Source organism: Lonchura striata, chromosome 1, assembly GCF_050655825.1.
Source record: "Lonchura striata isolate lonStrDom1 chromosome 1, ASM5065582v1, whole genome shotgun sequence".
Lineage (NCBI taxonomy): Eukaryota > Metazoa > Chordata > Aves > Passeriformes > Estrildidae > Lonchura > Lonchura striata.
The window spans coordinates 15,824,668-15,838,720 of record NC_140703.1 but is presented as its reverse complement, the minus strand read 5'-3'; the positions used below and the strand labels follow the sequence as shown (position 1 = coordinate 15,838,720).

At 45.4% G+C, this 14,053-nt stretch overlaps 1 protein-coding gene across 1 annotated transcript; it reads left to right on the top strand.

Moving 5' to 3' along the window:
* Positions 1 to 3,347: 3,347 nt before the first annotated feature.
* CD2 (CD2 molecule) lies at positions 3,348 to 14,053 on the top strand. Its single transcript, XM_031505861.3, has 5 exons — positions 3,348 to 3,967; positions 6,747 to 7,043; positions 9,759 to 10,025; positions 11,922 to 12,041; positions 12,988 to 14,053. The coding sequence occupies exons 1-5, from the start codon at positions 3,907 to 3,909 to the stop codon at positions 13,194 to 13,196; spliced, it is 954 nt and encodes a 317-aa protein (XP_031361721.3). The 5' UTR covers positions 3,348 to 3,906; the 3' UTR covers positions 13,197 to 14,053.

Below are 14,053 nucleotides of genomic sequence, written 5' to 3'. Positions count from 1 at the left end.
GTTATTGATCTTCATATTTCCATCACTTGATTCAAGCTGGAGTTTTTTCTTTCTTGGCCCTGTGCAAGGCAGAAGGGAAGAGGAGGCAGGATGTGTCCTTCATCAGCCAAGTGGCTGAAACTCTACATGGGAGCCAGCAGTTCCCTGGCATTTCAGAGTGCAGGGCAATACCCCTTGCTAGGGCTCACTTTGCTTCTTCCTTGCTCCAGCCACTGCCCAAAATTCCTTCTGCATTGTAAAAAGCTACAGTAAAGGGGCATGTAAAGGAAGCCCTTAGCTGCCATCCAGGGCAACCCAGATGGAGCCCAGTCATGCAGGCCAGAATGCAAGATCAGGAGAGCTCCCAAGAATAAAGTTACCCTTCCCCAAAGCTTCCCCTCCACATATTACCTATCTGACACTCCAATTAAAATCACATTTACTCTTCTCCTCACACATTGTGCCTCATCAAAGGCCTGGTGAGAGATTTAGAGGTGTGAAAGTCCGGTGAGGCTCAGTGCAGGGTGTCTGACTCACATGCAAGTACCACTTACTATAACCAAAGTTTCATACAAGAGAAGATGGTACAAACTATCAGATGGGCTACAAATCTACTTTTTGTAGTCTTCATTTTCTAGTAGATCAAATAATTATATTTTTTATAATTTTTTTTTTTTTAATAAGCCTCAGGCATACATGTTTATTGGCTCATCACTAAGCTGAGAACTTGGAGCTGGGAACAGCTGCATATTATCTCTTGAGGTGTTGCCTTCAGATGTGGGGGGACTCTGTCACCTCCACAAGGAAATGTGAGTATGATACTTACATTCCCCGTGAGGAAACTGTGTGCTGTCTTACAAAGAGCAGAAGTGTAAAGGAAAGAGCAAGCCACAAAAGCAAATGTATGAGTGCAGCGCGCTGTGGCTTCTGCAGTGGAAACAATGCCGCAGAGAGAGAGAGAGCGAGGATGTGCAAAGACACAGCCCATTGTTGTGGCTGTGCTTGGTCCTCTGCTCTCCTGTGTGTCAGAAGATGGGGATGTGTAGCAATGCAATGGGCTGAACAGGGCTCCAGCATCCTCAGCTTGATGCTAAGGACAGGCCTAACTGAACCAGGCCTAGCAGCACTGTGCTGGTACACATCTGCTTTTCTATCACTGCCCGGGTTTTCTAGCTGACTTTGTTTAATCCAGTGGTGTTACTTCCTGTGTGAATAGAGAGGGTGTCTGCAGCGAGGAGAAGCATGTGAGAGCACTGCTATCTACAGCTCACCTTGTCCTGCCCAGCACAGCTTGGGCCAGTGTCTGGCTGTGGCCACACAGAGCTCCAGCCACAGCTCCCTCTGTGCCACTCCCTCCACCTGGGAGAGCATTTCTGGCTGGTGCAGGGGCTGCTCTGGCAGTGCTCTCTGCTGTAGCTGTTCTCAGGATGTTTATGCCATGCCACATCTCTGAAGGTACATGCTGGCTTCTAGATTTCCTCTGTGCCTGCAGCCCAGAGCTGCTGTTCTTTCCAGAGACACCTTCAGGCACTTTCTCCTCAGTGCCCTCTCTGGGGCTCTCCTTGAAGGGAAAACAGAGACATCAGTGCAACAACATAGAGTGCTTTCTTCCAAAAGTAACATCCAAAAAAATCCTTCTTCTAAAATGGGGATCAAAGCCCAGTCAGGACTGCAGCAAGATGTTGCTTTGCTTTTCAAGAGGGAAGGCTAAAGCTGCTAGAATATTGACATTTCCCCACTTGTCATCGGGCAGGAAGACTGAGCTTAGAGACATGGGCTGCTTTGTCTTTCTCCAGCTAGGTCTGATGGTGCAAGAGGTTTCAGAGGCTGCTTAAAAAAGGGGCTGCTTTTGGGACAAGCCATTCCAGGATCTCATGGGGAATTCTTGCTGCAGGTAAGTGATGCAGGTTTGGCTGTGCTTGTGGCTTTTGTTACTCAAAATCTTGCAAGTGGATTTTGTGCATGTGCACCAAGTACTCAGGAATACCAAGGCCTGGTGTCACTTCTGTGGTGTCCAGTTACCATAGGACATCAGTCATTGAGCCCTCAGCTTTCCTCTCAAGTGCTTCTTCACTGCTCACAGTAAGGTCATTTTTGAACAGACAGTTTATATCCTTTATGAATGGGTTCTTGCTCCTGCCTACCTGTTGCTCCAACAGCAACCAGGATGTTTGGTGAGCTGGTTTGCTGGACTATAGGGGCCTTTGGTGTGACCCATTTCAGCTGTGAGTTTAGGAGATTGTGTGTGGCATGTGGGCAATGCCAAACTGATTAACTGGAGGCAGTGGTCTTCACTTTTACACCTGGCTCTACCACTAAGAAGCTTTGCCTGTCTTCTCTCTCTCACATTCACACAAGCACACATCTTTCCATTTGTATTTCATTTTTTCCATGACAATTCCCACCCCAGGGTGCTGGCAGTGTGAACATGCCAACAAACAGACAATGTGCAGGGGTACCCTGGAAGAAGGAGGTGGCTTTGAGAGATGTTTCCCTGAAAAAGAATGGAGACAAAGTTGAGCAGAGCATGGACAGTGGTTTCACCATGCTGGGCCTCCCTCTGCTCTGCTTGATGGATCCAGCAAAAAAGCCTCCAAAAAACTGAGGAGAAACCGGGGTGCTGCCTTTGCCCCAATTTTTTTGGGTGCTGGGGCTGGAAGCAGATGTGTCCAAGAGTTTAACACAGCTTGCTTGGCTGAGGAGATACCCAAATGTGGCAGTCCTTGCCCTCAGCTTGTTTCTTGCCACAGAGGGTGGAGGTCGGGCACAGAAATGTGATCTTGCTGCTGTTGCTTCCTCTCTCCTTTTGTGTATGCCTCCTTTGTGTGTTCTTTGGAAGGAAACAGTAGCAGAAAAAAGGAAGAAAAACTAGGTTTTCCTGCAGGGAGTGTTTTTTTTTTTTTAACCTCATTAATACCAGTAAAAAATTATTAAGCTGGAGAAGGGGAGATGTCTTACAAGATCTTCCTTTAACCTCAAGGAAAAGGAATGACATGAACGAACAAGATTTATCTACTATTGTACAGTTCTAGTGCCACAGATTTTCTTTTGTCTTCTTTCTTGGCCTACATCCATGACAAAAAGCTGGAAGATTTCAGTGGCTGCTGAAGCAGAGGAATTATGCTGATGAGGGTAAGACTCAAAATCCTCACCACTCCATCTGTTTTGTATTGGAATCGGGAATAAGGACTTTATTAGCTTCTCACATGATTTTGGACCTAGCTCCTCACAGCTTCTTTCCTTGCTGTCTTTCCCACATCAGCCAGCTTCGGAGCTGGTTTGTGGCTCGATCAAGGCAGCATTCTCACCCCCTTCCATGCTCAACCCTCTCACAGCTTGCTGGAGTGGCTGGCCCTGCCTGCAGGAAGCCTTTGTGCCTCTGGCCAGCCCCTCATACACCAGATGTTGATGCCAAGCTGATCCTGATGGTTTCCAAGGGAAGTGTGTCTCCTTTTCAAGTGTTGTCCAACAGCCACCTGCTCCTCTCTGGGGCTCCTGGGCTTGCTCTCCCCTTGCTGCTGCTGAGGCTGTGGGGGAGAATTAGGATTCCTATCACTCCCCCACCCAAAAACTGCATCCCTCCCACCAGGATGGTGGCATGTGGGTGCTGGAACTGAGCTCTTCAGGTGAGCATTGAGGAGGACAAGGGCCCTATCTGTCCCTCCAGCTGGGTGGACAAACCTCCAGGGCATTCCTGCATTTTAGTGCCCATTTTCTTTGTGTCTCCATGTTGCCTCCATGCAGACAAAACACTCTGTTGGGGCTTATTTCCGCCTCTGCTAGAAATGAGAAGTGCTGGAGGAGAGGAGGAGGGCACAAAGGCTGTGCCGACATGTCCCATCACTGCTTGCTCACAGCAGAAAACCTTCTCACCTGCCAGGAGCTATCACTAGACAAGGCAACACTGGATGTTTTTTGACCCTGAAAATGAACTTTAGGAGGATTTTCCTAGTCAAGTGCTTGCTGCTTTTATTTCCCACTGTAAAATGTGAGTTTTTCTTACAGTTTTTTTTTTTTTTCTCTTTTGGGCTGATGTTAAAATTGTATTTTAAAGCATTTACAACTTGGTGGGCTGCTACTGATAAGAAACTTGTTCCACTTTTCCAATGAGTGAAGACATCTGGGTTATTGCTATTATTATTTGATTTAATTTTCAGCCAGGGGGAGGGCAGGACCTGAGTTTCCTATTCCAGTTATAATAATAAGCTGTAAAGAGTTTTGGTTTTAAGTTAATGAGCCTTAATTTGACACATGTGTAATGAGAAATGTCAGCATACAGTTTGCTTTCTGCCCTTGAGGCAGCTTGTACTACATTAGAGATCCAGTTCACTGTGCATTATCGCATATAATTTCCTTTTCTTATCAAAGATGTGCAAATCTTTTGAAAGTACAATTTATATTCTTCCATAAATATTAAAAGAGTGATATATTTCAGTGTCCTCAGTGGAGCTGGAGTTTAAGATGTGAAAACAGCAAGCAACTACATATATTTTTTATATTTTGCATATTATTGTTCTCATTATTTTTTAAAATATTAATCTAAAAACTTAATTAAGGTGTTAACTCATAGATTAGAGAAGGTTTTAAGAGATGGAGACAATACAAGCCTGCATAATTTTTTTCCCCTCGGTTTCATTCCACTAAGTTTGCATGTATGACTGTTTAATGCTATGCTTTTCCTTCAGAACAAAATTAATAGATAAATAAGGATTTCTTCTTTTTATGTACACAATCTATAAAACATCTTCTCTAGCAGAAATAAGGATTATTTCCTTGAATGGAAAATTGTTTCAGAAACTTCCTTCTCTAAAATTACTATGGGAGCTTTTTCTTTTAACTCTTTCTTGTGACTGTGAGTGAGCTGTAGTCTCTCAGTTAAAGCCTTTCTGCCCCTTGGAGCACATTTTAGTTGGCATTTTTATCAGATGTGTTGTTTCATTAGCTAAACAGATTTTTAGTATCATACGTGTGGGATACTCAGCTTTCCACTAGAAAGACTGTGGAGATCAGATCAATATCTAGAGATGCCTCTGGTCCACAGAGATGTCATTGAATTATCCTTGAAAACTCAGATTACTTTCTTTCTTAACTTCCAGAGAGAAAATCTAAGTAGTGTCTGTTATGCAAAGAAATCCTATTACTATCTCTAAATACTTGTTCATGACTGAGCAGAAGCAAGTATCAGAATTCAAATATCTGGGTATAACATGTAGTGTCATCTGTGTGGGGCATAGCTGCTTCTAAGGCTGTTTAGCTGATAGCTTTATTTCAGGACATTTCATTAGATATATCAAATACCTTGCAAGAAAGGCAATGCTGAAAGAACAACCTCTCTTTAGAGATGGTGAATTGCCAGAAGCACTACAGCATTAATGTTCTTGTTCAGAGGCATGCTATTTTAGTTCTCTGATTATCTCTAATATTGTTAGTTTAATGAAATAGCCACTGGGTTTCAGTTTCCCCTCTGTGGTGCCATTTATCATTATCCTAGATACAAGGAGTGAAGGACTGTAATAAAAATATGCATAAACACAGGTTTATTCTCTCTGTGGGGAAAAAAGTACTTAAAATACATAAAATTAGGGCAGAATCAGCTCTGTTGATGGGAAGGGAAATCTCCTCCTGCTGATTGGCTTCACCCTGTAAATTGAGGAGGAATGAACACGATAAAATGACAAACTAAATAAGCTGTGGCTCTGGGTGAGCTTATCCCACTTGACAATTGCACACAGATTTCACCCTCCTCCTGCAGGTTTGTCCACCTGCCACGGGGCTGGGGACAGTTCCTTACTTGAAATGACCTCCCAGCAAAGTTTCCCAAGTCCTGGCTCACCAGAAATGGGGCCTGCAGAGACGGTGGCTGAAGCAGCCTGGAGCAGGCAGAGCACCCGGGCACTGCTCCAGGAGTTCATCCTCCCACTACTGGAAATACAGAGGATGTTTAGTGAATATCCCCTTTGGCAGCCCCATGCTCAGGTGCTTCTCAGTCCTGACACTCCCTTTGGGAAGCTCCTATTCTTCTCTGTTCTGGAGAAGGGACCTGGAATCAAAGGAAGAGAAGATTTTTGAGGTTTGTTTTGGCAGTAGCTTTTCTTGTAATGACTCCTGCAGCCCCTCAGTTGACAGGATGCTGGTGGCTGTGTCTTCCTGCCTTACCTGCCCCATCAGGATCCCATGCTAGAAAAATCAAGTGGATACATTCCAGTGGGGCAGAGTAACTGGGATAGGAGGCAGGGGGGGCATTGCTGTGGGTGTGCCTCCAGTTCAACGCCTTACACTCACAGCTTGAAATGGGCTACCACTATTATCATCATTGCTGTCACTGGGGTGGCTGAAATGATTCTGCTGTTCAGGGCTGTGACTATTTTTGCTGTCTGCAGTAATGCTTGCAGTGATGGGCTCTCTGGGTGCCAGCCTGTGCCATGTGCAAAACACAGAAGGGACCTTCTTTTCAGGAAGGGCTAAGTTCATGTTAAACTGAATGGGAGGCCATGAATCTTGGCATCCAGAGTCACTCCAAGTAAGTCAGCCAAGGTATAAATTCAGCTTTTGAAAGCTGGGCTCTTAGCTTTCTTGCCTCTCAGAATTAAATTGGATGCTGGCATTTATCTAAAGAACAATCAAGAAATATTTTGGAGTAGGGGAAGAAGATGGCATCAGTGAAGCAGAGGGGCTTAGGCAGCTCAGGAAAGGGTGGCATAGCAAATGACAGCCTTTTGGGTGGCTGCTGGAGACAACTGAGGGGCTGGCTGTGCTTCCCTCGACAGGCATCAGCACCAGCTGGATTTACAAGGCAGTGAATGAGACAGCTCTTCTCAGCATCACTGCTCCTGGGAACATCTATGAGGCAACATGGACTAGAGGGGGACAAAGGCTGGTTCAGATCAAAGATAACAAAACTAAGCACTTTGTGAACAAGGAGCAGTGCAGGTGTGCCATACTCCGGAATGGGACTCTGCAAATCCAGCGTGTGGAGAAAGCGGACAGTGGAAACTACACGGTGATGGTTTATCAGAAGGATGGAAAACTGAAGGCGGAAGAAAATGTCATATTCTTTGTTCAGGGTGAGTTTTTGCTTTTCCAATACCATGCCCATGACTGCTGAACAGGACTTGCTATTGTCTGCTCTCTCCCACAGCCCTCCTTTCTGATGAGGAAGGGGTGACTTCTGTAGGACATACCTTTTTCTTCCTGCCTCTGACAGCAGCCTGCCTCTCTTCTCCCTTCTCTTGCTCTGATTGATGGCCTCAAATCCCTGGCTTCTTTATGGCTCCCCTGTTTGTCAGCCAACAGGTTTCCAGCTGTGCCCAAGAAAGCAGCTGGGAACAGGTTCACACTGACAGCAGGGTGGGGGTGGTCAGTCCTACTGCAGCACCACAAACAGTGCTAAGACCCTAAGCTGGGGTGGGACCCTGAGAGGGGACTGGGCCCCCAGCAGCATCCTGCTTCCAGAAACCTCTGTTAGGACCACAGCAGCCTATGGGGTACAGCTGTGGCTGATGCACTGTGGGTTGCAGGTATTTCTGGTGTCATTTTATGGGTACTGAGTTATGACTTTTGTTCTCTGGCTGCTGGTCCAGCAAGCTGAGCAACTTGTGTTGCCAGCCCCTTGAGGAGAGCTCAGGAGTCCAGATGGCACTAAATGCCTTCATTCAGGCAATGGAAACCCACTCCATTTTTGCTCTAACATACAAAATATCCAGCAGTCACCTCCCCTGAGATAAACCACAATAGGAGCTGAATTTGCAGTGGAAGAAGACTCCTGCACCCTATCCTTGCATAGCACAACACAACAAATATGAAGACTGTGCTCTTTGAAGCACAGTTAAGCACACACCTGGGGATTTCAGCTGCTTGGGCTCAAAGTATGAGGGCAGTCTCCATTCCTGTGCTGTATCTTGCCCTAAAAGATCAGAGCAGTAGCAGCCCAAAGGTTTTGGGGTGAGTAGGGATGATGGAGCTGGCTATTCTGCTCCTTAATAACTGCTATGGCATCTCCAGGCCTCTAAGCTGTAGGACAGCTTGGTTTTTTTCCCACAATAAAGGGATAGATAGCTTTGTTCTGTCCTTCTTCAGTCACCATGCACACCTTTGCCAACATCTTGAGTTTGTGGCACCAGCTGGGATTACAGAAATGATGCCTTATTGAGGCAGCAATGACAGCTGGAATGGTTTTAGCAGGGTTTCTGTGCAATGGGAGGCCCCGTGTCTAACAGCTGCTGAGCAGTGAGGGTGTCTCACTGCTTTGGGAGCTATTACTGTAAACAGATTCAGGAAGTCATCAGGGCCTGATGCTTCTTGCTCATGTCTGAAGCCACTCTACTGTCATTGGGGTGTCCTCATTTCAGGTCAAGCTGCAATGATGCAGCTGTGTGCTGCATCATTTCCTCTGCTGTGCAGCAGAGTGTGTTACCTCTGACACATGGTTTTGGAAGTCCTGTAGTAATTCTTGTATCCTATAGTAATTTGTCAGCCAGACTGGCCCTTTGTTACTAGGGCTGGACAAACAGTTGTTTTAAAAAAATAAAATTGTCCCAATGATATCCTCACACAACTCCAGCACCTGGACTCCAGTGTTTCCCACTGGAATGTTTCCCTGAATAAAAGGTTCCAGTTTGCAGAGGGGTGTCACTATTGAGGCAAGATGGGAATGAAGAGACTCTGACTCAGAAGGTTGTGAGAGTAAAGACTCCGGTTTATTTAAAATACACTGCTCTTTATACAGAGCTTTGTGAGGACCAACTCCATTGGTCCTGAAGTGCAAATCACCCACACTATTGGTGCAAAGTGCTTGATGTACAGTGATAGAACTTAACTATAAACAATGTGAGCAACAAGAGAGATAAAGAATTATTTACATTCTTCTCCAGCTCTTTCCCAGGCTTTTGCCTGGCGAGAAACTCCTGTTTCTCTCTTTGACTGAATCTGAGACCCACAGAGGAGGAGTGGGCTTACCAAGGAAAGGGTGGCTGTGGTAGTGGTGGTGTGAGCCTTGACTGCGTGTGCTATGAGCAGTCCTCATTTGCTTTAGAATTTATGAGCTCCATAATTTACTCAGCCTGTAACTAGAGTGGCACTGGCATGTTTTTGTTTATCTGGTCTTAGAAGTAGAAATAATTAATTTGCTGTCCCTACCAGTTGCCCTTACTTGAGGAAAACCATGAAGGATTTTCTGCCTCTCTCAGTGCCACCAGTGATAGAGAAACTGGAACCAAAAGGGAGCAAGTTATTTTCAGGGCATAAGAAGAGACAGAAATAATTTTTTTCTGTCATAACCTCATTGAGAACTGAAGTGTCTGTTTTGTGCTCTCCATTCTGGGTTGATGGCCTTCCATGCTGTGCTGTCGTGCCTGCTGAGTGCTGTTGGTAGCACACAGTGCATCATAAGGAGCTTTTAATAGTTTTTCCTGCTTTAGAGAAAATCTCTCCCTGATGGGCACAGGTGGAGCAGGATCAACTTCACTTGCACCAAAACACAGGGTCCAGAGGTGGAGGGGGCTGTGGCTTCGAGTTCCTTCCACCCACCTGAAGACTCAGGTTCCTCCCCTCACCTGCCTGGTGCTCAGCTCTGCTTTACTGGGGCAACTATGTAGGCTACTGCTCTGCATTTTCTTTATTATTGCCTTGTTAGTTCTTTAGTAGAGGTCTAATTTCCTCTTCATTCTTCTATGATCTCATTAGCTGGTGATTTGGGGTTAATTCTCTGTTCTGCTTAATAGCAGAACCTTTCAAGAGGAGAAACTCTCTCAGATGTGCTTGTCCCTTCCCTTCTTTTTCAGAACCTGTCCCTCAGCCAGTCCTCATCGCTGAATGCAGGAATAAAAGTGTATCTGTCAAGTGTGAAGCAAAACAGAAGGCCAAGAATGAAGCAAAAGAGAAGGGAAAGGATGAAGCATTTACAATAGAACTGACTCAACCCAATGGCAAAAAAATCCAAAAGAATGCAACAGTGCTGGAATGGCACGGGTGGAATTCAGGGACGTTCCGATGCGTTGCTAAGAACCAAGTCAGTGAAAAAATGACTGAAAAAGCAATTAAATGCTCAGGTAAGAAATCTCTTTTGTCAGAATGTGCTAGGGTGGGCCACTGCTGAGGGCAGTGGGATGTGAGAGGGGTTTTGCTCCTCCCCTTCTCCTGTGGGGAAAGCTGTTGTGTTTTTCTCCTCTCCGTAATCATGTCTATTTATGTGGTGGCTGCCTGCTACCCATGGGTGTGGATGAGTTCTCTCACAAGGGAAAAAATAAGCTGCTTGGACTCTTCAGCTTGGCCTAGAAATCAGGAGGGAGGTTATGGAGGATTTTTCTTCAGGGTTACACAAGTCAGATAAGCATGGCTCAAATGTGTCATGGTGTTCCTATTGAGTTAACCACAGATGCAGCAAAAGGACTGAAAAGATTGCATTTTAAATGGGGAGAGTCATGATGAAAATGGTTCTGCAGGCAAAAGAACCAAAAGTCATCACAGTTGTCATCCTCCCACGTAAAGGTTTTGCAAGTTAGGGCACAAAAAAGGACAGGTTTGACACTGGGTGTGGTTTTCAGCTCAAAGTCCAGAATTCCAGTGCAGTGCTGGCGAAAAGTCCTTGAATTTGCCAGACTTGGGTTCGTCCCACATATCCACATGTGCTCTGCTTGAAGCATTCTCTTACTCTACATTCCTGCTGGAGCTGGTGGAGAGTTACAGGGCGGGGCTTACAAGAGCTGGCTCAGTATTTCCATTTTTTACCTATTTCTGCCACAGTGAATTTAGGGAAAGTCCAAGTTTGAAGGACAGCCTATGGTGTGAGAAGGGAGGGAGCAAGCCTTAAGGCATAAAGGCTTTACTGAAGTGATCTCAGGTCTGTTGATTCTGTCTGAAGGGCAAAGAGCTGAGGGACAGGATGGCCACTGCTCTCCTGTGCAGCTGTTGCCTCCTGAATAATCCTTCTGATTTCAAAAATGCCAAGCAATGTATTTTTTTGCTGCTGCCTGACTTGATGGACTGCACAGTCCCATTGATGTTAGCATTGGGAAGGGGTGAGCAGGATGTGTCATGGACTTTGGAACCAGGTATGAAAGTGTGCTGCTGGATTAGGTGTGTTTAAGACAGGGCAGACTATCCCAAACACCTTGTCTGGATGAAGAAGTGCTAGCTGAAGCTGCCCATGCCAGGGCACGAGCCAGGCAAGCACAGCTCTGCCTGTACTGCTGCTATGGGCAGACATCAGCCATCGTCTAGACAATTTTGATTTCACTTTTTCTCACCCTTAAGAAACACTCTTTTTTCACAGGGTGAATTGAGTTGGAGAAGGTACAAACATAGAAGTTCTCAGACACCAAAAACCCCCTAAGACCATGGAGCACTACTCTTCCTACCCAAACTAAATACCTCTCAAATTTTCTGTGTAGTGGCAAGACTCTGCCAGATCCATAGTAGATTAAAAATCCCTCATCTTGCAGTCAAACCTCCTTCTAACCCTGTGGCCCTCTGTGAACACTTGGTCCTGCATTTGAGGCCAATCACCTTGAATTTTGATCTTTACAGGCAAGGTACGTTTCAGGTGGGCTTTAGCTCAGCCAGCTTTTCATGGAAGTGTAATTATATGTGTATACTATATAATAGTATATATGTGTATAATCTGTCTGGGCTTCTCTTGCACTCATCTTGAAAAACAGGCATAGAAAAAGCAAAAGACACCTTGGTGTAATGCTGGCAATTTAAATACAGTGAGCTGGCACACATGAATGCTCTGCTTTCAATTTTCTGCAGAACTTGAATCAGGGAGCAATTAAAATTCTCAACAATGAGGAACAGCAAATTTCTGTTGTTTTCAAGTAAAAGGCAAAGAGTGGGGTCTCTACTGGTCTGCCTTTACAGTCAATGGAAGAAAATAGACAACGCTAAGTAGATGTTGTGCAAGTTATTTCTTTCCATCTAACATTCTCTTTCTTCCCCTTAACTAGGCAAGATGGACTTTTATCTCATCTTAGGCATAGCAGGAGGTGCAGTCTTCTTTGTCATCTTTGTGATTTGTCTTATTTATTGTATCAGAAGGAAGAAAACAAAAAGGAATGAAGTTTATGGTAAGTGTTTAAGAGGATTTGTTTTGCTATCCAGCAACCTAAAATATTAGAGCTTCCCACTGACAGTAGCCCTGTGGTCAGGAGCATTCTCTCTGTCCTGACATGAGCAATAACCTGGTTTTAGCATATGGTGACTCTTTGTAGATCAGCTGGCATTGCCAGGCTCGCTTTCTGATATGTGCTTTGAGAAAGCCACCTGAGTATTATTTTACATTATGGCTGTTCTCTTTTGAGTGGTACAGACCACTGCATCAGCTGTGCAGTGATACCATATCCTCAGTTCTTGGGCCTGGATTCAACAGGAATTAAGAAAATGAGTCTGAGAAAATGAGAACGAATATTTTAGTGATTATTTTATGGTGACTAACCTCTCTGAAAGAGTTTGCTATGAGTTTAAGGCAAACTCAGTGTCTCGAGAGGTAAATCCCTCAATCCCTACATTGAGTGATATTTCAGAAATGATGAGTCAGTGATCAGAAGTCAGTTGGTATGAATTTACTTCTTTGTGTGTGAAAATTAATGCTGGCAAAAGGGATCTCTGGCTGCCAGGAGTCTGGAAATCCCAGCACAGACAAAGGCAGGGCAGAGTGCTTTGGTGTTGCTTCCTGAGGTTAGATCTCTCTTTCCCTTCAACAGCTTCCAAAAGGGGACAGAGCAGCTCGGGCTGGGGGTGTCCATTGATGTCTACTGGGGCCTCCCTGATAAAGCTGGTTCCCCCAACAGACCCAAGTGCTCCAGCTACCTTGACCTCTGCCAGGCTGCTAAAAGCTTTCATGTTGGCCTGGCACGTGCAGAGAGAGGTGATTTTTGCTGGGACAGCAGGAACACCTGAGAGTGGCAGGTTAAAAACCAATATTTGGCTTTTTCTTGCTTGGGCCAAGGACATTTCTGTGTCTTTTTGACTCCTTGGTGCATGTCTGACTGCGGGGTCCTTGTGCTGTTGCAGAGGAGGAGCGAGTGATGCAGACTCTGCCCATGGACCGTGAGAATGGGATGCGGGAGCTGTCTCAGCCTCCATCCAGGCCCACCCCGAAGCAGCTGCGAGTGCAGCAGCGGCCGCTGCCCCCGCAGCCCCAGGAGCCCCAGCAGCCACGGCCCCAGCCACGGCCCCGCACGCAGCCACGGACTCCAAACCTCCCGAGACAAAGGCCCTGAGAGACATCCTGGGAGGAGGGATGCTGGTCTCTGCTCCACCATTCACTGGGAAAAGAAAGTTCCTGACAGCCAGGAGCCCCTCCTGCCCAGCCCTGTGTCATGCTCAGCTATGAAAAGGCAGCTTTCATTGCAGAAGATTAGAGACAGCACCAAACGGAGACGAGAAGACTCAAGGTGATGGGCATTCATCCCTGTGGCCATTTTTCCATGGGTGTCTTCATGTTAGGATATGGAGCACTCAGCCCTAAAACTGTGTCTTTCTGTGGTTCAGTTGTTTTCACTGCACCTTGTGGTCTTCATGCTTTCTGGATGGTTTTCACCAAGAAGAAGCTAAAGCTCTACTGAGACAAAACAGACCTATGGATTTTACACAATTTCATCTCCTGCTACACAGTAGGACAGCTCTCTGGCTTCAGCATCAAATACATGGCCTCCTGGAACAAAAATTAGTTGTATGTAATTAAATATTTGTAAGAAGTTGAAAGGATTCTTGTCATATAATGCAGAGAAAAAAATATTGAAAGGATGTGTGAGAACCTTGAAGGACCTGTGTCAGAAAAACACAAATGAGAAAGGGAGAACTTTTTCCTTTTCTTCATTTCCCTTTCTCCACTGTGTTTAGAAAAGAAACTGTAGGCTTGAATTGCAGCAGTTAGGTCAGTATTTTGTTTTTAATGAAACACTGAGAGAGATTTCTGGGAGAGGTTCTCCAGCATTGGGGTTTCAAAGAGTGGGTGAGAAAACATTCTGTGAAGCCTTTTTGTTCTGATCGTGCTACACAGCTTCTTCAGGGACAGTTTCAACTCAGTTTTCTGTGACTTTTAGGCAAATAAAACAAACCTTTATTAGTAGCATAA